The sequence below is a fragment of the Larus michahellis genome, chromosome 1 (genome assembly GCF_964199755.1).
Source record: "Larus michahellis chromosome 1, bLarMic1.1, whole genome shotgun sequence".
Lineage (NCBI taxonomy): Eukaryota > Metazoa > Chordata > Aves > Charadriiformes > Laridae > Larus > Larus michahellis.
The window spans coordinates 150,787,902-150,813,330 of NC_133896.1; the positions used below are offsets into that span (position 1 = coordinate 150,787,902).

Below are 25,429 nucleotides of genomic sequence, written 5' to 3' on the forward strand. Positions count from 1 at the left end.
GAAGACGTATTGGAGGAGACAGTGATGCTGGTCAAGCCATGCCTGCCCTGCTGGGCCTCCTACTTCAGGCTTGAGAAGCCAGTACATTAGCACGAGTAACCGCTGTATAACCCCCACATAAGCAGCACTGTAATGGGACATGCTGGAATGCCCCATGTCCACAGGTGCTACGCTCTGGTAAACATCATGAAAGAGAGGAGAGGACACTCCTACCTGCCAGGAGGAGAAAGATGGGTTTGTTCCTTGCTCAAGACAAAAGGCACCATGGTGCGGGAGGGGACTGACCTTCCCCAGGGAGGGTATCTGCACGGCCTGCTGTGGGAATCCATCTGGGGTCTGTCCGATGCTGCACGGAAGCAGGGTTCCCAGCACCTGCCGGGACATGACATTCCCCCACTATCTATATTCCTCTTTTTATTCTACCTTATTAAAATGGCAATATTATTACACGATATGCTGTTGTGCCTTTCTTACTGAGATTAAATGCCTCCTCCATGCAGAACTCAGGTCACCTACATATCAAGATTCATGAATTGGTTAAAGAAAAAAGCAAATGTTTCAAAGCAAAACCCGCCCTAGATCTAAGCGCCTTCAAAGCTTCCACCCTTCTAAGTACTTCTTTTCTACTTGGTTTTAGCCCTGACTCCTGGCTTAGCTCATCAAGAGCCAACCGACAGCATTAACACAGTGTCCTGCACCTGCGAGACGCTGAAGTGGCACTGGAGTATTAACGTTCTGGATGACCCTGAACCGCCCCTGCATGCCTTCACATGGTTGTTCTCAAGCTCTGCAAGTGCAGACATCAGGTTGACGGAGGAAGGGGTGGGACCAGAACAACAGTTGACTCCTCTCAGTCTTTTGAAACTACCGTGAGTTCAAAAGTTTTCCTTCCTTGGAAAAGCTGGCCACTTCTTTAGTAACACTATTCAACAGTTCTGTATTCTTCAAATAACTATCAATCTTGATTTACAATATGAAAATAAGAATAATTATCAGATTACTGTCTATCTAGATCCATAGTCTGACAGTAGATAGGAATCTGTAGCAGCTACAGTTTGTTGACAAGTCATCAAGTTTCTAGTTAACTACCTCCACCATAAAGACAAACTCATAATTTAATTTAGGTACTCCATGCATAAGCTGCATAAACCTCATAATCCTTATTCTCTGAGGACTCAATCCATGAGAGCCAAAAAAGAAATAAAGAAATGAATACCCAGAGAAGGGGAAGTAGAGACAATGTGATACAATGGAAAGCACCACAATGGCACTATACAAATCGATTCAGGGCTAATACTTCTGACACAGACATTTTTGAAAATGCAAATAGTAAAAAAACTGTACAAATACACTTGGAAACCCCACACTATGTTTATTCTGTCCTTTCAGAGTGATAAGGTAGAAGCCGCTGTCAAAGACGGAACATGAGGCTGTTTTTTCCTATCACAAAGTACAGATATTTTGAGGTTCCTAATTTAGGTTGGTAAGCCTCAAATCTATCTGGCTGCTCAATCTTACCTATTAACTGACCATTTAATTAAGTAGTTCTCAAGACACCTAGAACTACTTCTGCGTCTGCCCAAGCGGGACACAGAAAACGAGTGTTTCTCTGGCCCCTGGGGAACCCCACCAGTATGAGAGTACCCGGAGCAGACAAAACACCAGCAGAACAGCACTGCTCAAGAAACGTAGGCCTAACTGTGAGAACCCTGTACCTGGGGAACATTTGGGCTGTGGAATTACAAACAAGAGGCTGCTTCTTGCATCCACCCCAAACCATGAGAAACAGGTAGCTAACCCAGGTTAAGTTCACCCCAGGAAACAGTTTGCAACTGGAAATGCCCCCTGGCAATCGGCCTGCCTTTCTTGGTGACAATCCCTCATGGCAAGGTGAGAAATCACTTGCTCATCTCTCCACTCAGTAAAATCCCCACCAAGTTCCCATAACCTAAACCAGCAGCCCTTCACCACCTTACTGGAAAGGGCCACGCTGGATAACAACTCATGCACCGAAAAAGCCAACTGGTGCTTTTGGAGTTGTCTTCTGAGGATGACTGGAGGAAAAGGAGAGAGGCACAGAAGAGAAAAAGAAAAAGAGCTCAGTTTCCAGCATCCTGTGCAACCAGCTCAGGGGTGCAAAGCAATGGAAAGCAGAGGCAGCAAACAAGGACCCTGTCCACATCTGTGTAACCTGACTGGGTGTGATGAACGCAGCTGGGGTAGGGTTGTGGCTGTACCTGTGAGGCTAGAGGTACAAAGCTCTGTCTCTTCTCCCAGCACTGAGTGGAAGAAGGAAGCCCAGACCAAGGTGAGTCTCAATGACAGACTTCCTCATTAGCAATTCCCAACATAGAAAGTCTCAGGAAGCTCAACACCACATCAAGCAACAAAGATACCTACAAGTTAGGCAAGCTATGGGTGGCAAGTGTCCATCATGGATGTAGTCAAAGTGACTTTTGCAAAGCTGTGCTGATGGCAGCAGCGGAGACAGAATCTGGAATGTGTAAGCCACTGCAGAAACAGCACACACAGCTGAGGGTGATATGTGGATTTTGTGTGTTGAGTCAGCCCACATTACAGTACAGAACCAATTTAAATACACATAGTAAAAACATTGCCCATTTTCCTTTTTTGCTTATGAGGGAAGAAGGCAGGACAAATAAATCTTCGGTCCTCCTTTGACATGTCTTCCTCTTCCCCTTCCATAACAGCTGATAGTTCTCATTTCCCTGCGCTTTGCAGAGCATCCAAAGACAAGTGTTCTCAAGTGCAGAGGTACAAACACCTGGAGCTGAGTCACCCTAGCCTGACACTGTGGGAAAACAAATCCCACACCTTTGCTTTGCATCAGCTCCTGGGGGCAAAAGTTGCAATCAGCTCTGCAGGCAGCCCCTGACACTGTTGCCATGGAAAAAGTCAACTAAGGAGATGCCACTTTTCATGTTGACTTGAGAAATTCAACCAGTGCCTGGAGAAGCGGCTGCTGGTCGGCTGCACCAAGCTGCTTTGCACCACACCTCCGGCTGCTCCTGCGTGCTGACCTCCCACAAGCGCTGCAGTGCCCACTGCCCCTCAGCAGATGAGGGACTACGCCTGCATTTTCTGAATTCCTGCTGAGCTGATGAACCTTCTTAGAGGAAAGGGGATGGGACTGAGGAAGCTAAGCAAGTTAAGTTTTTAGTAGCACTGCGATATTTCAACTCAATAATTAAGTGCTTCTACTGGCTGATATTTCTCAATAAGCTCCTGCAATGAACCATGTCTCACAGTGTTGCAGTTATCTACTTGCAGAGACTACTCCCACATAGGTATTGTGAAGCCTTATTTTCCATACAGAAACTTCGCTTTTTTGGATGATCTAGAAGTTTCATGAAAGTATTCCAAATCTGACAAGGAACTGAAAAAAGTCAAAGACAGTCATTAGCCATTTGCCTACAGACCACGAAGTTGTGGATACTGTGACAGCATTTCAAGGAATACCCACTCACTCATACAACTTAAAGTTGATTGAAAATGTAACTTCATGTGCTGTAACTGAAAGTCCTGTCAAGCTTATGGGAAATGTGATCAAAATACATCATGAAGAGCATGCAATAAAATCTCACGCTTGCTTAGAGGAACAAAATGGGCCAGGAATAACCCTGAATCAGAAAGTGAGGTCAGAAAGAACTCATAGAAAAAAATTAGAATAAGCGTACCCTAGCTAACAAATGCTATTCAAGACCTGATGGATGTTTCTCACACATCTAGGCTACATCACCCCATGTTTGTTACAAACCTGTAACATGAAGGGCATTTTTACAGACATTTTTCAAACAGAGCATTTCTATAGCCAGAGGTGCTCTCCAGGACTTCAATGTTAGATGCCAGAGCCATCATCTGCCCAATACTAACATCAATCAGTGGCAATTTAATAAACATCTTGAAATACCTAAAAAAACAGTAGATTATTTTTATCTTGGTTCTCAGGTCTTCTGAAATGTGCACTATTTGTGAACAGCAGTATTTCAAGACACAACTACAATTTAAGCAATTTTTAAAACATGTTTTATCGCTACAGTATTTTACGAACTCTAAAGATCAGCTTGCCTCTATTTCAAAATGGAAAATGCAAGTGTCACCGATATGCCAAGTCAATAGAAATCTAAAAGATAAGCAGTTACCTGATTATGATTTTTTACGAAATTTCATTTAAGCGCAGGATCTAACAAATCATAGAATGGTTTGGGTTGGACGGGACCTTGAAGATCGTCTAGTTCCACCCCCCCAATACTACTACAGGAGCCTCACTCCTGTTGGATTAAAGAAAGAATACTATTTTACCAGCATGTTTCTAAAAGAGCTGCCGCAGACTGGGGAGAGGGGACAGTGCACACTGCCGAGCACTCCTTGCTTATGAGGAACGATAATTCGAAATAACACCTCGGTGGGGGGGGGCGGATCTACAACGCCCGGTCGAAGGGATCAGCCAGGCTGCACCTTTCACAGCGGCCTCCCTCGCCGCTGTCCTCCCCGAAAGGAAAGACAGCAACCACCGCCGCCGCTCTCTTCGCTGGCTCTACCAACCTCCACCGCGCCCGAACCGGGCCTTTACTCCCGCGCCGCAGACCGGCGACCCGCCCCGCTGCCGCCTCGCAGCTCAGCAGGGTCCCTTCGGCCCGCCCGTTGGGTCGCTCCCGCCGCCAACCCGGCCTGAGGTAAGGTCCTGCCCCGCCCGGCTTCGGCCCCCTGGGGCGGGGAGGCAGGAGCGGCCGCGGCGCCGGGCTCAGCCCGGCGGGTGCCGGCGGAACGTTCCCCTCGGGGCGACGGACGTTGGGGCCGGGGGCGGCCGCGCGCCCCAACCGCCCCGCTCGAACTGCCGCCGCGCGGCCGTTGGGCGGGAGGGGCGCCGCAGTGAGGGGGCGGGTGAGGGTGGGGAGTTGGCTTTAAAGGCCTTCGCTCCGGTTAATCGTTTTGTTCTTGTTAATTGCTCCTGATCTTGTTACTTGTGTTACGCACCGATCGCTGGCTAATCACGCGGCGAATAAATGGATGACCTGCCCCATCCTGACGCGATGTGAATCACACGAGGTCAGCAGTTTTCCTCCGCATCACAGTGGTACGTACGCACAACCCGTGTAGGGCCGGGGCAGCACTAAGATTTTTATTGATGCTTTGATGTGCAGAGGAGGGCCGCGAAGATGATCAGAGGGCTGGAGCCCCTCTCCTGTGAAGACAGGCTGAGAGAGCTGGGGCTGTTCAGCCTGGAGAAGAGAAGGCTCTGGGGACAGCTTATGGCAGCCTGCCGGTACCTGAAGAGGGCCTACAGGAGAGATGGGGAGGGACTTTTTACAAGGACATGTAGTGATAGGACGAGGGGTAATGGCTTTAAACTGGAAGACGGTAGATTTAGAGTAGATATCAGGAAGAAATTCTTTACTGTGAGGGTGGTGGGACACTGCAACAGGGAACAGTATTTTGCCCAGGGAAGTTGTGGATGCCCCATCCCTGGAGGTGTTCAAGACCACGTTGGATGGAGCTTTGAACTTGGTCCAGTGGGAGGTATTCCCCTGGCAGGGGGGGTTAGAACTAGATGATCTTTAAGGTCACTTCCAACTCTAACCATTCTATGATTCTATGATATTGAAATAGCTTTATGAGCTTGTGTGAAGTAGCAGACTGAAGCAATTAAGCACACATCGTAATTAGCAGAATCAGGGCTGATCTGTAGGTCCTGTGGATAAGTATCATCTGCTTTGTATTCCAGTTTGACATTCCTTATAATTACAACATTAATTTTAAATTAGATGATTGAGAATTTTCTAAAACTTCTCCCCTTTTTCCCCTCACCATCCAATCACAGAATCACAGCATGGCAGGGGTTGGAAGGGACCTCTAGAGATCATCTAGTCCAAACCCCTGCCAAAGCAGGTTCACCTAGAGCAGGCTGGACAGCTTGTTCCAGTGCTCTGTCACCCTCAATTGGGGTGTACTTCCAAACTCCCTCCCAAAGGTTTTTGCCAGGAATCTCTGTGAAGTTCCAGCAGAAAAGGTTTGTAATGACCGTGATGGGAGCACTAAGCAAACAAAACCATGCCCACCCCAGATCACCAATTTCAGACACAGCGTAATTCATTCATGTTCCAGGTGGTGCCTTTCCCATTGGACATTGTAATCTCTATTAACTTTTCAACTTTAGGAATAATTAAATGTTCAGTGACCCTGCTGGGCAGTAACTGACTCCAGGCCTAGTGATCTTGTCTGGGGTTGCAGCTGCTGTTACTGTTGGAGACATTGGGAAGGCTCCTCCACCCTGCTCCCTCAGGAACAGTGAACAGGCTTAGTGATTCGGGGTTAGGCACAAAATGATACACGGAAGTAATAAACAGCACAGTATCTCAAGTATTTTGTCTGCAAGAACCAAAATTTTATGATAAATTACATTAGTGAATGTACAGTATGTTCCTTATGCTCTAAAATGCAGATTTGCAGAAGTTTACATTCATAATACGTAGGGTATATGCACAAATAGAATAGCCACCACAAAAAATAAGAACTTCTTGATGCTTAAGTCTGTGCGGAATACAGAAAACATCAGAAATATAGGACCAGACTGGCAAAAACATACAACTTAATATTGGCACGACTTAAGAAAAAAATGGGATGCTCAGCAGGAATACCAGGCTCTGTGTTTTCATGCCACCAACTGATCATGTTGGACACTACTGAATTAAGCAGGGTACAGCTCCACATCACCATCACGCTGCCAAAGGGACTCAGTTGAAATGGGCAAAATATTCCATTAATTGGGAGCAGAAAGTTTGCCTGACATTTAAAATAATGTGAGAAAAAGAGGTTGCTGTTGAGTTAAGCTTTCCCATTCACAGCCTGAAAGTCTTGTCGTTCATTAAGGAGAGCTATTTTCACAGAATCACAGAATCTTAGTGGTTGGAAGGGACCTCTGAGATCATCGAGTCCAACCACAAAAAAAAGAAAAAAAAACAAAACAAAAAAACCCCCCAAACAAACAAACAAAAAAACCAACAACCACACCCACCTACTAAACTCCACACCCACAACCCCACACATAACACCCCACCACAAACAATAATCTTGGGCACTAGAGCATGCCCTGAAGAGCCATGTCTACACGTTTCTTAAATACCTCTAGGGATGGTGACTCAACCACCTCCCTGGGCAGGCTGTTCCAGTGCCTGACCACTCTTTCAGTGAAGTAATTCTTCCTAATATCTAATCTAAACCTCCCCTGCCGCAACTTCAGACCATTTCCTCTGGTCCTGTCGTTATTCACCTGGGAGAAGAGGCCAACACCCACCTCTCTCCAACCTCCTTTCAGGTAGTTGTAGAGGGCAATGAGGTCTCCCCTCGGCCTCCTCTTCTCCAAGCTAAACGTGCCCAGCTCCCTCAGCCTCTCCTCATATGACCTGGTCTCCAGACCCCTCACCAGCCTGGTAGCTCTCCTCTGGACACGCTCCAGCACTTCAATGTCCCTCTTGTACAGAGGGGCCCAGAACTGAACACAGTACTCGAGGTGAGGCCTCACCAGTGCTGAGTACAGAGGCACCATCACTTCCCTGCTCCTGCTGGCCACGCTATTCCTGATACAGGCCAGGATGCTGTTGGCCTTCTTGGCCATCTGGGCACACTGCTGGCTCATGTTAAGCCGGCTGTCCACTAACACTCCCAGGTCCTTTTCTGCTGGGCAGCTCTCCAGCCACTCTTCCCCAAGCCTGTAGCGTTGCCCGGGGTTGTTGTGACCAAAATGCAGGACCCGGCACTTGGCCTTATTAAACCTCATACCGTTGGCCTTGGCCCATTGATCCAACCTGTCCAGGTCCCTCTGTAGAACCTTCCTACCCTCAAGCAGATCAACATTCCCACCTAGTTTGGTGTCATCCGCAAACTTACTGAGGGTGCATTCAATCCCCTTGTCTAGATCATCAATAAAGATATTGAACAAGACCGGTCCCAAAACTGAGCCCTGAGGGACACCACTGATGACCGGCCGCCAACCAGATTTCACCCCATTAGTCACAACTCTCTGGGCACGGCCATCCAGCCAGTTTTTTATCCAGTGGAGGGTACACTTGTCTATGCCATGATTCTCCAGGAGAATGCCGTGGGGGACAGTGTCGAAGGCCTTACCAAAGTCCAGGTAGACAACATCCACAGCCTTCCCCTCATCGAGAAAGCGGGTCACATGGTCATAGAAAGAGATCGAGTTGGTCAGGCAGGACCTCCCTTTCCTAAACCCATGCTGGCTGGCCCTGATCCCTTGGCTGCCCTTCACTTGCCTTGAGAGCTCACTCAAGATGATCCTCTCCATGATCTTTCCCGGTACAGAGGTCAGGCTGACAGGCCTGTAGTTTCCGGGATCCTCCTTCTGGCCCTTCTTGTAGATGGGCGTCACATTGGCCACCCTCCAGTCATCCGGCACCTCTCCTGTTGACCAGGATTGTTGATAGATAATGGAGAGAGGCTTGGTGAGCTCTCCTGCCAGCTCCCTGAGAACTTTTGGGTGAATCCCGTCCGGCCCCATAGACTTATGCGTGTCCAGATGCATAAGCAAATCATTAACTACTTCCTCCTGGATTAAACAAACCCGTATGCGTTCAGCAACAATATATAGATACAAAATTTCTTAGGCGGGTCTTAGAAATGTTTAAGGATTCGCAAACTAAAAACCCCTGAAAAAGCTTACTCCCGGTCACCAAAATTACCTACAATTTCTTCTGATGAGGACTCTTTTTGTTCTTTAAACAAGTGTATTGTTATTTTTGTTGTATTCTTCTTGGGTTTTCTATTCTCTCATGCATTTTTTGTGTTTCATCTATTAAAATTTCCTCTTTTGTCAGAGTACATGTTTCAAACGTTAAGATGTTACATTCGTGACATCAGGTAAGTCTTTCTGGGGTGCAGTTAGTGCCCGTATGCAGGAGTCTGTACCAGAGCTTCAAGTCCCGCCCGAAGGCTGTCGTACAGCAGAAGTCATGGCAAAGAGATGGAACGAGTGTTGGTTCCACACCAAAGGACGCGGTCATTGCTGCTCCCAGCAGCTCCCCATGGCTTCATTTACAACCCACAGACACGCACGTGCCCTTCATACAGTTCCACAGGCAACCCGGATTCACGGTTGCCCTGGGTTTTGAACGGAGCAATCTTTATAGAGACATGTACACCAGTTTCAAACAAGTGACAATTTCTCTAATAGCTCAGAATGCCTTTTAAAGACATTAAACTTTCAACCATCTTTTAAACACCTCACCTTTTTAAATTAAAAAGAACACTGGCAGATACTTTTTTGACACCAATTTAAAAATTTTGAAATACAGATATGTATGTATATATATACATGCACATGTATATATATGTATTTTGCATTTGCAATTTAGGAATTCCCACCTGTCATGCACGTTCTCGTTCAGCATTCTGAATGAAAGCAGCATAGGGGTTTTTTCTGGTACTGTTTTTCTTGCTGTGTAACTAGAAAAACTAATTAACTGAGCCCCACCTGTAGTCCTCAGTCCTCTTTCACTCAGATAAAATTGTATTTGGCAGTTCTCAAACATCCGGTGACAGCAGAATTACATTTTTATGTTTTATTCTTCATATTTTATAGAAAACAGAATGCTCTGGATTATTGTCTTTTGCACTATTAGATAAAATTTATTTAACCTGAAATCAAAATGACAATCTGCAATGACAACCTGTCCACTAAAGCTGCTGAGATGGCTGAAGGGGAAGCAGCAGCAGAGAAGGAATTCTATTAATGGGAGGAAGAGTGAAAAACTGAGAATGAAGTTCAGGAAGGTCTTGTAGAAGATTCATGGAGAAAGTATATAAACTTAAAAAGAAATAATCTCATACTGCTGCTTTGTTTAACTGTTGCTCAATGTATAGCGTGTGGGACAAATTAGTGCCTGACTCAACTACAGAAAATTGATAGCAGCTGTACTTTAGCAGGGTTTAGAAGTAACTACTTCCTGACTTGCATATCTGTGTAAAATATCTCCATACACAACTTAGCTTAATATACTCTCCAACAGATAAAGCATAGCGAGTCAAGGAACCTGAAAGTGTTTATTTTAATTTACCACAAACGCAACAAAAGTAAGCCACCACTTGTTATTCTTGTCAGTTCTTTATTGGTTTCCATCCTAAAGACTAGCACATTTACAGCATACATGGATTGGATGAACTAGAATATATAAAACAGTAGCCATATGTTTATGATATATTAATACTGCTCAAAAACAAATAAATAAAAATATTTCAATGCACAAAGCTTGGCAAATACAGTTGTGTTGGGACAAAACAGTGTTGTATTATACAATAATTTTACATGTATAAATGAAACAAAAGGCAACTGTGCTGTAGGTACTTTCACAGAACATACACAGAACATACTTGGCAACAGTTTTCATTTTTTACCTTTGTATGTTTTATAATTTAAAAAAACGTACTCAAAAAACATTAGACAGAACTTCATTTTACAGTAATCCTTAATTTTTTTCTCTCCTGTGCAACAGAAAAGCTTACTTCACCCTCGTGAAGCGTCCTATGTGGATTTCAAGTTTCACAGTTTTTCTTTTTTGATGAACTGCTCGAGATCTTACTGTTCATTGCGCCCTTTAAACAAGCCCGTCAATGTGCATGTACTGACAACGTCATATATTAAAATGTTAGCTGGACAACAATGTTTTACATGTAAGCGTACTGAAATCAGAGTATTTTAAACAAAATAATGCAGTACTTGAGACTGGTATTCCACCACTTTAAAAAGGTGAGCAAAAACCATGCACATACAAAATTCGGCAACGTTTTCTGATTACATTGGTATACAAAATAAATAAAAGATCGTGAAGTTCTAGAGTAGATCTAATGATTGTTGCCCACAGTCTAAGAGAGTGGCTCTACTAATTGTTACAACAGACCTCTTGTTATTTTCTTGTGAAGCTGAACATTGGAAGATTTTTAGTGTAACAATACAGGACTTAAAATATAATTAACTATGCTTGAAATATACAAAATAAAATTATCAACTCATAAAAACTAAGGGATATAAAGAGTATAATTTATACAAAAATAAATGTAGCATTTAATAATGGGCCAGGGACTGAAGGTTGAGCAGAACTAATGGAGTAACATGTCTAAAGAGATCCCACTGAAAAGTTTTTCATCATATATTTGTTTACATATTAGCAAAAAATAAAATAAAATCAACACTTATTTATTAATTGGCAAACAGGGTTTGTAAAATTCCAAGGGACTGTTCTACTGTAGATGATTTGTTCAGACCTGGAAAGGTACACTGATTTTGCACAGAATTCAGTGTTTTGTTATTCTAGAGAGACTGAAATAATGGTAACAACCTAGTTCAGCAGATATCTCTGACCTGGCTTTGTGACGTGCTGCTCAGCGTTAAACTGCAAAAAAGCAAAATGCAAAAACTGCTAGACCTGTAACCCCCAAACCTACATGGGAGCAGAATGAACATGACTGATTGATAGAGCAGTGACAGCACAGACAAACATCAGTGAGAGGGAGAAAGAAATCAGAAAACAGCCATATACTTACCTGGCTGTTGCTACTCTCACAAGAATAGGCAGATTTTTCTATTCTAAAACTTACATCCTTGGGAACCAAGAAGGAAAGGGCGCAGTATGTTAAATGAAGCTAGCTAGAGATTACTTAGTCCTGTTAAAATTTGGAAATTAATGTTTAGCTGCTTTTTAAAAAGGTACCTTAGCTTCAAAGGCATTCTTTGGGAGACTGTTTCTGAGGAGATCTGTTGAACATTTTTTACCAAATGCTATCAAACAGGTCACCTTAGTCATAAGCTAGAACACATCTGCAGTTCTCATGCATTAGCAGTAGCACATGAGCAGTTCCTTTCTATCAACATGGGGCATCCCTACCTTCCTCAGAAATACCCTGAAAACAGTCATACTTCCCCCCGAGGATTCTGAACATCTGCCCACCCAAAATGCAAAGGTAAACAGAAGCCCATTTTGGTTATGGAGTAACGGGGATGCATTGGGCACTTTTGAGCATTTTTGTATTGACATAGAAAAATGGTATGGGGGAAAAAAAATCAACCACCAATCAAAAAAGTGTAACCGCCCGAGATACTAATGTTTACAATCCAGAAGTGATATAAAAAACCATGGGTAAAAATGTGTTGATTAATATACAGTACCATGGAACATACTGAACATGTCACGTGCAACATTAGCAACTTGCTTGTTGCACTTGCCTTATAGTAGGGAAGGGCCGGGGGAGCTGTTGCTGGCATTAATGGTTAAACATCATTATGTTTCTGAAACACTTTTTAAAAACAGTTAAGATGTGTGCCCAAGTCCTTATCTGCCAAAAATGACAGGAATTTGTTTTATTTGGACAGAACTAGAAACTAGACCTCATAGGCCTGGCCTTTTATGTATTGTTAATTTCATATATGAAGATGGTATCCTATATACAGTAAAACAATTTATACTCCTGGCTTTTATTGTGCTGATTTCTTTTTTTAAAGTTAAACTTCAGTTTCTTGATTGTAACAATGCATTCTACAGTTATTGGACTGTCTAGGATCCAATCCCTTTTTATTTACAACTTTTGAGTTTTACTCTCAGTTTTAAAAAGTTTATGAAAACCTCAATCTCAAGTCAACTCAGTATAAAAAGATGTTATGTGAAACAGCTGCCTAAATGCCATTCCTAGAGTCCTTGCCCATCCAGGAGGTACCTAGCTATTTGCATATAGGTAATTATTAAGTAGCACAATACCTGTTCATCTGACATACACTGAAGGCTATTTAAACGGGCAGAGTCATCACACTATTCTCAAGCTAAGGTGTCAGAATAATTGTTACTATAGATTCCAATTCTGTTAAGTAACATGCTCTGTATAACCTAGCGAAATGTACAAAAAGGTTATTTATCTCTTCTGGATGACAAAATCATGTTTAATCTAGAGTGTATCCACGTGTTTTAATGGAACAGCAATTAAAGGACATAGTATGCTTATGTTTCAACTTTTCCATAAGTTCCTTCTGGAGGCCTGTAATACTTTGGGAAAGCCTTCAGTTGCAGGGAATTAAATGCATACTTGCGACATCCAACATTCTTCATTGTATTTTCTCGCCGACAACCCTCACTGGGGAAAAAAAACAAGCACAAAAAATGACAGCAGTAAAAAGGAAAAAAAAAAGACTTAAACTAAGATGAAATGAACTGGTTATTTTATAGCATTAAAAAAAAGTTGGTTATATTTAATGAGCGTTTAATTAATTTGCCACTGCAAATATTAAAAATGATGACTCATCATACAATGCTAGTAAGAAGCACACAGAATGGACACATGCTATGTCTGATTGCTAGTTTTGCATTTCTAAAAAGCAGCAGCACATCTACTGAGAAAGTTCTTTCACGATGGTTTCATGTATTTCAGGGTACATTGTTGTGGAGTTCACATGCCGCTTCATTGCACAAGGGATCCCAAGGGATTGCTTAAAAGCAGTTCTGCTAATTTAGTAATACATTAAGCTGAAAAAGAAAAACTGCTGATCTCTCAATAAGAGCTTTAAAGTAATTTTATTGTTCCCTGTACGTCAGTATTATCAGTACTTACTTAAAGATTAGAGCTGATACAAAAATAATTACTTTCCAGTTATCTCTGCATGCATAAATTGACTTGAAAACCAACGTACTCTAAAAAAAAATTCTTAATCATGAAGTAGCAGCTTTGTGTGGGTGCAAAAAAGATTGGCTGGATTGACAGTCATCACCCCAATGAAACAAAGCTGTGCAGAATTTAATTTTTACCCAATATTTTGGTGCAACTGCCCCACACTACAAAGAGGTTCTGTGCTACAATAAAAAAAATACTCCAGTTATAAGGCTTCTTTACACTTGTAAATCTACTTCAGAGTTCCTTTGATTATATCCAAAAACAGACATACAAAGAGGAAGCACTATCTTTTAAATCTATATTATAAATCAATTTAGGCTTGCAGGAGAATGTCCTTCCCTGATAGAGAACTGAAACCGAAACAATGATTTAATATTGGAACTTCATGGCAAAGTGTACAGTACACCAGCTTACTGCAGAAATGTCAGGTTACTCCTGTCTTGGAGATGGCTGCAGCATCTACCAGCTAAAACTGTGGTCATCCGATTCAGAAGGAGTGTTTGGATTCTGGTTCAGTTTGAAAGCTCTCTGCTCTTACTGACCTCACCATTCTTCTAATTTTGGTTAATTAAACTGACTGTAACTGTGTTCTGCAGGTACCACCTAGTTTAACTTCATAAAACATTTTAACTTTTTGCTCTAAGAAGCACCTTAAGAAAGTTTGAAATTTGTCTCTGGAGCACATTCTATGACTGCCTTCTATAGAATGGATTGTACGTGATGACACTGGTTTTATTTCATTGTTTTGTGTTTTACAGAGTCCATCCCAAAGGCTGTTGCAGTCAAATAGATTAATCAAAAAATTGCACAAATTATAGTTCAGAGTACTAATAAACCCATAAGATTAAATAGCATATATGGGATGCCAGATGAGCATTTTCACTCCAAAGTGAATCATTCTCTTCATAATTCATTACACTGCATCTGATTATTGTGCATGTCCCACTATGGCACAGGTAGGCCATAGAGATGGTGACAAAGATATATTTCACACACCATTTCATGTGCCATGTTTCTTCTGCTGGAAGCACGTAAGCAGTATGCACTACAGCATTTAAAATCTGAATGTCTGAATGAAAGCACAGACCAAGCTAAAAAAGAAAAAACAGATGAAAACTTGTCCCCACCAAAGTTTAAGAAAAAAAGAAAAAAACTACATTGTTTTCAAAAAGCCTAGGCTTTCATTCTAGATGAATTTAAGGGTGGTCTCGCTGCAACCCTACTGATAGTCATGAGCAAAGCCTTCATACCTTATTTGAACAGATTAATAATGTCAGGAAGTTCAGTGGAAATACGTCTGCTAGAGTTACCTTTGCATCTTGTTAGACTGAACCAGGACAGTCATCACATCGCAAGAACAAGGCCACAGTTCAACGTGACAATTGTTCGCTTTGTAACAAGGCAGATTTTGGTACCCATAGCAAATGAACCAGTGTTAATCAGAAAGAAGAGATGATTTGTATGGAGACACAGTGGTACTAGATATCAGCACAGGACATGGATATGTCCAATACCATCATACCATGATTTCAAATCTCATCAACAGTAAGGATTTACCTAAATTAATTGCAACTTAAAATAAATAGGATACATGCTTCAATATATATATATTAAAAATATATGTCTGGTTTTTTTTCTTTTAAAAACAAAATTGGAAGAATAGTGAAGAAAAATACCAGGAGATAGTGTACTGTACAGTCTGATTTCATGAAGACACAAATACAACCACTTTTTTTTTTTTTTTTTTAGTTAGAATATTCACCAAATTCAGGATTTAATTCTAATTTTTATTCTAACTGTGCTTTTTTCTTTTTTTTAAGCTTACCGCTCTCAGAAGCTTTCAAATTCCATTAAAAATGATAATAAAAGCTATAGCTACCTATGTTTTTTAAGCAAGTTAATAATAGTAGAAAATAGAAATCACAGTACTAGAAGAATTCTCCTCAGAAGCCCAATTTTCTGTCATCTCAGGCACAAAGCGAAGTAAATCCCTTCATAAATTTAGCAAACTACATTAAATGAGGTTAGGTTTTTTTATCAGCTATTGCTATTGACAAGCTTTGCTAGACCACTGCATCAACAAAATCTTTCTGTTTAAATAGGCCTATCCCAGTTTGATGTTATATATAAATGATGATCAAATTTCATCTGCAATGATTCTGCGTGACTAAACTAGGTAAGCCGCTTTAGTCTCACCACTTAAATAAATGTTAACTTACCATCATTCATTTATCTCTAAGTCACTATCAACATCATAACTTATTAAAGCTGTCCAACACTTAAAAATGGAAATAACAGTAATATTTAGTCTAGTGTAATTAAAACAAAGCCCAAAGGAAAACCTCAAACCCACCTACTAAAGGAGCTAACTGATACCTCCCTCTTCTTGCCTGAAGCATTAAAGACCAATATCTTTAACTTCTAGGATGATAATGACCCTGTTTCAGAAAAAGTTCTATAACAGAGCACCTGAAACAGATAACGGATCATTAGCAGGCTAATGCCAATTACATCCTCTTCCTAACCACAAGTCACTCTATGTCTTTAATACATCACAAAATGCAGATCTACAAACAGAATGAAATAATTCTGCATGCAGCGCACCGCAAGTTGTTTTTTGAGTGGGTACACTAGTCTGTTAGAACATGCTTAACCATGAGAAAGGAACAAGACTATGGTTTTACAAACTGTTCAGTAATGTAAATTGTATATTATGCTTTGAAATGAAGGTAGAAATTTTTATATTTCTTTAAATAAATTTCTTACAATTTCTTATAAACCCCACCCATGTTTTTGTGTTTCTCTTCATACCTCGTAAAAATGAAAGGCAAGATTAGCATACACCTTAAATATACAAAAAGATACAAATTCTTTTCAGACAGAGTTCCTTTCTCTGGAATACATGAAACAAGTAACACAAACTATATTTGGTAAGAGATCTTCAGGCCGGCTAAAGTAACGAGGTAACAGGCCAATGTCAGACTATGTTACAAGCACTGAAAGCAGAACAATAATTTAAAGTTTCAATACAATTCTTTTTGATAAAATAATTTGATGTATATTTACAGTTTAGTACAATAGAAACGTAAAATTGTAAGGCATAATAATAATTCTTGGCAGACAATGCTATGACACATTCCTTTGTCCAGCAGGTACCAAGTGGCAACACACATTCAAGCACTTTTTTTTTTTTCTTTTTTTTTTAAACCTTATCTTCACTTGCAACGTAATCTGGCCACCAGGTATGCTATGCTCAGAAACAGCCACACAATCAGTAAATTGGGGCTGAGAGCTAGTAAAGGAATAGAGTAGAGGAGGCTGGGATCTAGTCTGAAATCTCGGATGGGCACCAAGCCACTCAAGTTCTTCTGGGTGACTACCTCCCGTGTTCCAATGCTGTGAAAAGGAAGAAGGTTGGGAGGAGGGAAAATAAAACAGAAAGGAAGACAGACATGCAAATGAATGTATAAAAAGAGATGGCAACACAAGGTGGTCAAGAAAATGAATAAACATGGAAGAAAGTACAACAAAACCAGAAGATGAAATAAAGGAAGCGTGGAAAAACATCTCAAAAATATGTATTAGCACAATTACAGAAATAAGGAGAGGGAAAGAGAATAAAAGAGAAAAATAAGAAAGAAGTACTGTAGTCTACTGAAAATAAACACATGTAGGTTGAACATAAATGGTTTTCCATGTTCACTCTTTCAGATTACCAAGCAATAATATCCCATGCTGCTCTGCCATGCTTCCGCATGCTGTAAAGAAGTGGAGCTCTGAAAAGCAAGCTGAACATGAATAACCATTGTAGTATTTGACCCTTTCAAACATCTTTCCATGTAGGCTGCAGTGAAATAATTTAACCTCTTGACTACCTGCGCAATATGTAAACAAAATCCCCAAACCACCCACTTACTCTTCTGCTTCAACATGAATTCAAGTGTGTGTCAATGTGCTTTCCAAAATGCGTATTTCTGAAGTGCCTCAATATATGCATGCATCTCATTATGCCCCCGTTTCTTACATTGCTTTGAGCATCAAAGGCCTACGGTGGAGAACATCTCTTCAGGTAACCCAAGGCTTTGTAGGGTGGTGTTTCATTTTGGATCACTCTTATGCCCTGTGTAGTCCAACTCTATTTTTAGTTTACAAAGCAACAACTAAATGCAACCTATGAGCCTGATCCTGTTAGAACAAATGTGCTCACTCCATCCATAAAATATGTGATACATATGGTGATACACAACCTTGCTGGTTGTGTAGCAAAGTTAGGGAACCAACAATGTTTTGGAAGACATTAGGGATACCCTAGAGGTGGTGAAAGAGATGCTGGTGACGCTTCAAGTCAAATGGAATTAGGTGTGCATGGAACTAAACCAACTGTATTTCTGATCTGGATTAACACATCCAAATTGGTGATCAAAATATGTTTTCACTTCTGGTGCCTTCACTGGACGGTGCCTGCAAATCCCAATTTTCTTTGTAACAGTGGGGAGGGGTGTGTGCGTGTGTGATCAGGAGAATCAGTAAGTGGAAAGCTAATCTGACTGGAAAGTGGTGGAAAAAGGCTCAGCAGAATAACCTGGAGGAAGAACAGCGTTTTAGGGTATAGATAAGGAAGTAAAACAATGGGAGAAGGAAAGAAGGAAGAAAGGCTCAAAATGGTGAGATGTTATGAACACCACATGCCACATCTCTACCATTAAAAATTAGTGCCAAGCTATTCAATTTTACACAAAGACATATGCACAGACACATACAGTGGGAATGACGGCTGGAAAGTGCTTTCTTTGTCACTGTTGGCCCATCTAGATGCTTCCACACAAGGGGTGAAAAGTCAACTTTTGGAAATACCAAATATACCAAATTGTACAGTGTCTTAAAATATTCATCAGCAGACTACTTCTAGGAGAGGACCAGGGTAAAGAAACACAGCAAATTCCCTGCTAATCCAGCTTGCGTATGGGAATCCTCTCTGTGAGAAGCAGCTGGAGCTGCCTCATGCTGGACACGGCTGGTTCCAGCCAGCTCAAATGGACCCACCGCAGGCACAGCTGAGCCCCTCAACCATGCTGGTGGTGCCTCAGGGAAAGCGTGCATAAGAAATGGCAAAACACTGCATGGCAGTGAGGAGTGATGGGAAAAGATCTGAGAAACAGACCTGTAAGCACCAAAGTCAGGAAAGGAGGGGAGGAGGTGCAGCCATGGAGATGACCATGGTGGAGCAGATATCCACCCTGCAGTCTGTGGACGACCTTATGGTGGAGCAGGTGAATATTTCCTGAAGGAAACTGAGCTCATGGAGAGCCCACGCAGAAGCAGGTTTATCCTGAAGGACTGCAACCTGTGGGAAGGACCCATGCTGGAGTCAGGGAAGAGTGCAAGGAGGCAGAAGCAGCAGAGAGGAGCTGTAATGGACTGAGCTTGAACCCCTGTTCCCCATCCCCTGTGCACTGTTCAGTGTGGGGAGGAAGCAGAGGAATTGGGAATGAAGGAGTGAAGTACTTGGGCCTGGGACAAAAGGGGTTGTGGGGGAAGGCGTTTTAATTTTTGTCTTTGTTTCTTACCATCCAAATTATTGGCAAGAAAGTAATTTTCTCTAAGTTGAGTCTGTTTTGCCTGTAACAGTAACTGGCAAGGGATCTCCCTGTCTTCACTTCAACTCACGAGCTTTTTCATAATATTTTCCCCCCCGTCCTGTTAAGGAAGGGGAGTGAGAGGGTGGCTGGGTGGGTGTCAAGCAGGTGGCCAGGGTCAACCCACCACAGTTTTATTCTTAAAGGCAGTCAACCAGTGAAGAAATCTAACCAAGCTTTTTATCATGGCTGTTTTATTGCAATGAGTGGTTATATCCAAACATGACTGTCAGGGCTTTATTACGTAGCCTTTTTAATCATCACCATGGCAGCTAGGAGAGATTATTTCCCTCACCCCATTTCATTTTTTTTGCTTTTCAAATCCCCTATCAGAGACAGCTCTTCTCTGTTGGCTGAACTGCTTTTGTTGCAACTTCCTAATTGGTTTAATGAAAATGAGCTGGGCTACCTTAAACACATAAAGCATTTTGCTACCCAGGCTGATTTTGACTGAAACTGGATTAAAGCATATTCATACAAACAGCTGCACTGGTGTATCTGATGGGACAGTAACCAGGTGGGGGGAGGAGGGCAGGGAGTCACAGGTCTAGTGGGGAGTGTCGGCACTGCTGTGGATGGAAGAAGCTATGTGATCCAGTTGGACTTCGACTCTTGACCTGCCTTTAAGGGCTAGCTAGTCATTTCCTCTGCAGCTTGGACTTCCAGACATATCATCATGACTTTACTGTCTGTAGGCTGTGAGTTACCATATATCTGATTTGGGACTGGAAAAGCTGCGACTTATTTACAGAAAAGTGAGTTTATTCTAATAGAATATTTGTTTCTAAGGTGAAAGCCACAAACGTGTATCTGTGAATTTCTACAAGAATCTACAACGAGCACTCAATGTTCTCTCCTTGATGTCCACGATAATCATCATGCATACATAATTATCACAAGACTAGGAAGGAAAGGAAGGCCTTGAGGAGGAGTAAGTGGGAACTAGCACCTCTGAAGACCAACATCACATGGAAGAAGAGGGTGTTTTCTTAATTTCTGAAGAATAGAAGAATGTAAGCAAGGATGCTTTTCTTCTCTGGAAAGTTACCAGCAAAGAAGAGATGAAATACTTTTGAGTCTCACAACTTAATAGTACTTCTTCCCTCTCCTTCCAACTGACCCAGAAACTTCAGAATTCTTCAAGACTGAACCAAGTCTCCCTTTTACAGTACAGTTACACAAATAAAAGACACAAGTTAAAAGAAAAAGCAAGTTTTCTGAATGCAAATTTGGAAAGGAATTTGGAAGCAATTTGTCTGTCATCTAGGTCAGGTCATCCTGTCCCGGTTGAAATGGGTTTGCGTGGAGTTGGACTCCTACATATTTTTCCTTAATCCTATCTCTCTTGTTAAACTTTGTTAATCCTGTGCCATTGTTTCTGAGCAGAACTGGCAAATAATTTTAAAAACACAACCACCTAACCCAGAGAGCAATGAGATGTGAGGAAGAAAGAGTGATGGTCTTGAAAAATGGTCTAATCTTAGTATTCCTTCAGGACTAGTCAGTATTTGTTTTGCACAATCTCTCTCGGTCAAAGATTTAACAGAAGAGAAAGTCATGTTTTTTACCTGTCAGAGCAAGTCCCTGATGTTGCTAGAACACATGAGCCAAAGGTTTTGATTAAATTGGCCCTCTTTCAAAATCCCTGTGTAGGTCAACATAAAGCAATGTGCTTCTTGGGTCGATATTTTATCTGATCCTGTGTTATACTAAATTGATAGTCTGAAGGTCCAAAACAATGTTATTATTAATGTTTGTCTCACTGTGTCCATGACTGCATTAAAAAAAAACCCCATTAACTCAGTAACTAAAGAAAGTAACAAGCTTCCTAGTATTATACCCGTTCAGTTTTTATTCTTACTAAATAAACAACCGTGCAACAAAGCTTTCTTTCAGATGTCTCAGTTGACAAGTTGCATAATTTAAAGAAAGATATTTGAGAGCCACTTAGCTCCATTTTAAGTTAATAACTTCTCCCTCACAAAGCTGTTCCAAGTTTTCTTTCTAATATCAAGGTTTAATTAGTCTCTGAATGCAGTTTTCATGTACTGTACTAACTCTGTAACAATGCAGCAAAAAGTGCAGCAAAAAAGTGAAAATAAAAAAGTCCTGTGACATCCAACCAGATGTAGATACAAAAACCAAATTATTAGTGTAAGAGGCTGCAAGTGTTATTATATGAGACGTTTTCCTTCTAGATAACTGAAGAGTAAGAAAGGGTCAAACAGCAAAAACATACAGAAAGGATAAGAGAATTGAACACTCTAGAGAATTTGGTGAGAAGACACACAGTACAGTACATTCGGTAAGAGTGAATGTTGAAAAACAGGACTGAACAGCATTGTTGAACTACATCGATAAAGACTAAAGCTAGATTTCTTATCCTTTCTTTTGGTATGTGAGTTACGGAGTTTTCCAGCAGTGCTTGAAACAAGGCATTGAACAACAGTAAACAGATTTTCTTCTTTTTTTTTTTTTTTAGTACAATATTTAATTCTACAAACATCTCTGCTGCTTCAGAATACAGAACATCATTATATTGATACGACAACAGCACACTGACACATTGTGATGAAATTTGGTTGCTGTATTGTGAAACACTCGTACTGACATCTCGCCCAGTGAGCAGTGTTTCATTGCTAGAGAAGACACATGGCAAACCAGTGCAAACTGCAGGTGTCTGTGTTTCCAAGAACAAAAGACAGGTCATCCCTGAGAAATCTGCCTGATCTAGAACTAAGAAACCCAATGCTATGATAGTTCAGGTAAGCTCATCCTTAAACAACTTTCAAAGAAGCACCAGTTTCCTGTTCTGTAAGCTCAGCATTAATTGAAAACACATTTTTACATGCTTCTCTGAAAACTCCTGATTCACTACTGAAAACTGAAGCCCATCTGATGCAAATCTGGTAACAACCAGCTTTAGCATACGGAACTCACTCATGCAGGGGAGGGATGAATTCTAGCAGCCAGTTTTGCCATTTTCTGACTTTTACTTTTTTCCCTTTTGATAGAAACAGAGACCGGTGCTTCTCTGCAGTTTGCATGGTGCCTCATTTAGGAATAAGTGACGCAGTCAAACTCTTACCTCCTCATACACTCCAGAGCCTGGGTGAAGACCTGTGGAGCCATTCCATGTTCATGCTGTAGGATCAAACACTGCTCTAGGGTGACCGACATGGCAGTCCTATCCTTGGCACTTTTACAGCTTGTAAATCGAACACCATTTAGTCTGCGGCATATCTAGAAATGGGATATACAATTCATCATTCCTTCCTCATGCACAACCTTCTGTCAGAGAACACACCTGTACTTCTCCTCAGAGAGACACAAAGGTTGCGTAGGACTTTGATGTCTAAAGTTGTAATCTTTGAGACAGCAGAACTTTGTTGCATGAGTTGTAGGGAAAATATTGATGGGGAAAATACATTTTATCTCCCCATGTATCATTCTAGAGGAGGTTTAGCCTGGCAGCATTTCCAAGCAACATGCAAGCAAATGAAGAAATTCAAACATATTGGTAATAAAAAAGGCGAAAAATACATATGCGTACAGAAAACCAACTGAACTATGCAGAGATGCTCCAGATTAATAAATACCTCAGCAGCTTGCCAAAGGATATCAACATTCTTATTTTTCCTTGCGTGTACATTTTGTCCCAGAAATCTTAACAGTTCAGGCAGGCACGTCTGACTACGAGATCGAGGTAGACCTATAAAACAAACAAAACAAACTTCACTTATTTATCTGTATTCAACACTTTTACAAAGATAAGTTCTGTGGAAAGCATTCCTACATGCCTGTTGCAAACACAATTGTGTTTTTTTGAAACTACCAAAGGTTACAACAATAAATCCAATTCTTAATTACTTAGTACCACAAACAAAACAAATTCAAGTTTAATTAAACTCAACTGGAAATGTACATTCAGGTTATTTAAAACTTCAAGGGCTCCAAATCTGACAGCAATATAATAACAGAGTGAACAAAGAGAGCAAGAGTGGTACAGTATCTTGGTTTGTGTGTCATAGATGAACTTGCTTTCAAACACTATTCAGAACTGTATATAAACATGTTACTGCCTGTATTATCGCCCCTCAGAGGTGATAGGATATCATGCATGTCTCCATAGAAACTCTGAAGATACTTTATGTTCTGCTTGTATTTTCAATTTTAAATATGCAAGCTGTCCAGTGTTCAGTTACAAGAAACACTCTTTCTGACAGGACACCGCACTGCCATGATCTGTTCATTAATATTCCACTAAGTGGAAATAAATCAGTTGAAATTTTTCAATATCTAGGGCACTTTCAGTAGTCATACGTTCAAAGTGTTGCACATCATCTCTTACATATGTAGCAAGATATTCAAGAAAATCAATAAGTATTAAATAGGCTGTCTTTTTTGTTGTCTTTTTTTTAAAGGGGTAATTACAGAGGACATGAACTAAAGCAGTGACTGGATAAATAAGGAGGTATGCACTGTTAAAAAATGACTACGTGACAAAAAGAACCGCACAGGGGTGATACATAAGGTTTTATTTTTGGACTACATATCTTCTCACAGCAAATAGTATGTTAGACTAACCTGATCTCCTTCTATGACAAGGTGACCCACTTAGTGGATGAGGGAAAGGCTGTGGATGTTGTCTACCTAGACTTTATTAAAGTCTTCAACACTTTTACCCACAGCATTCTCCTGGAGAAACTGGCGGCTTACAGCTTGGACGGGCGTAATCTAGCTAAGTAAAAAACTGGCTGGATGGCAGGGCCCAAAGAGTTGTGATGAATGGGGTTAAATCCAGTTGGAGGCTGGTCACAAGTGGTGTTCCTCAGGGCTCAGTATTGGGGCTGGTTCTGTTTAATATCTTTATCAACGATCTGGATGAGGGGATTAAGTGCACCCTCACTAAATTTACAGACAACACCAAGTTGGGTGCAAGTGTTGATCTACTTGAGGGTAGGGAGGCTCTACAGAGGGATGTGGACAGGCTGGATCGATGGGCCGAGGCCAATGGTATGAGGTTCCACAAGGCCAAGTGCCAGGTCCTGCACTTGGGTCACAACAACCCCATGCAGCGCTACAGGATTGGGGAAGTGTGGCTGGAGAGCTGCCTGGTGGAAAAGGACCTGGGGTGTTGGTCGACAGCTGGCTGAATATGAGCCAGTATTGTGCTCAGGTGGCCAAGAAGACCAATAGCATCCTGGCTTGTATCAGAAATAGTGTGGCCAGCAGGACTAGGGAAGTGGTCATCCCCTGCTGTACTCGCCACTGGTGAGACTGCCCCTTGAATACTGTGTCCAGTTTTGGGCCCCTCACTACAAGAAAGACATTGAGGTGCTGGAGCGTGTCCAGAGGAGGGCAACAAAGCTGGTGAGGGGTCTAGAGAGCAAGTCCTGTGAGGAGCAGCTGAGGGAACTGGTGTTGTTTAGCCTGGAGAAAAGGAGGCTGAGGGGAGACCTTATCGCTCTCTACAACTACCTGAAAGGAGGCTGTAGTGAGGTGGGGGTCGGTCTCTTCTCCCAAGTAACAGGAGATAGGACAAGAGGAGATGGCCACAAGTTGCGCCAGGGGAGGTTTAGATTGGATATTAGGAAGAATTTCTCCACAGAAAGGGTTGTCAAGCAGTGGAACAGGCTGCCCATGGAAGTGGTTGAGTCACCGCATCTGAAAGTATTTAAAAGATGTGTAGATGTGGTGCTGAGGGACACAGTTTAGTAGTGGACTTGGTAGTATTAGGTTTACGTTTGGACTTGATGTTCTTAAAGGTCTTTTCCAACCTAAATGATTCTGTGATTCTATCTTCAATAGAATGATCCATTTGATTTTCCTTTTGCCTCTACTTACCACAGACTACACCACTTGCTAGTCATAATAACCACCTGTTTTACTGTTAAAGGTAAAATTTTAATCTCTCCTGACAATGGTTCATGGAAAAGTATGTTTCACTTTGTACATCCTAAATATCACCACGGAGGAGGTACAAAACACACCCTCAGACATTCCTTATGAGAATCACAGTCCCAGGTTTGCCCATACAGTCTCAGCTTTTCACGGAGCATTTCTTAGCACACCTGCTGGGACATCCGCAGTATTTTTTTCAC

The 25,429-nt window shown here is 41.6% G+C and overlaps 1 protein-coding gene across 39 annotated transcripts in view; it reads right to left on the minus strand.

Moving 5' to 3' along the window:
* Positions 1-10,122: 10,122 nt before the first annotated feature.
* INPP4A (inositol polyphosphate-4-phosphatase type I A) overlaps positions 10,123-25,429 on the minus strand; it is a 133,261-nt gene continuing 117,954 nt past the window's right edge. For 24 of the 39 annotated variants that reach the window (XM_074608490.1, XM_074608561.1, XM_074608535.1 and 21 more), the window contains 3 exons: positions 22,925-23,037; positions 22,414-22,568; positions 13,026-17,085 (listed from right to left, as the gene is read on the minus strand). In XM_074608490.1, coding sequence (XP_074464591.1) covers positions 16,905-17,085; positions 22,414-22,568; positions 22,925-23,037 — 449 coding nt within the window. In that variant the 3' untranslated portion in view covers positions 13,026-16,904. The other 15 variants (XM_074608639.1, XM_074608649.1, XM_074608652.1 and 12 more) reach the window with 3 other exon arrangements.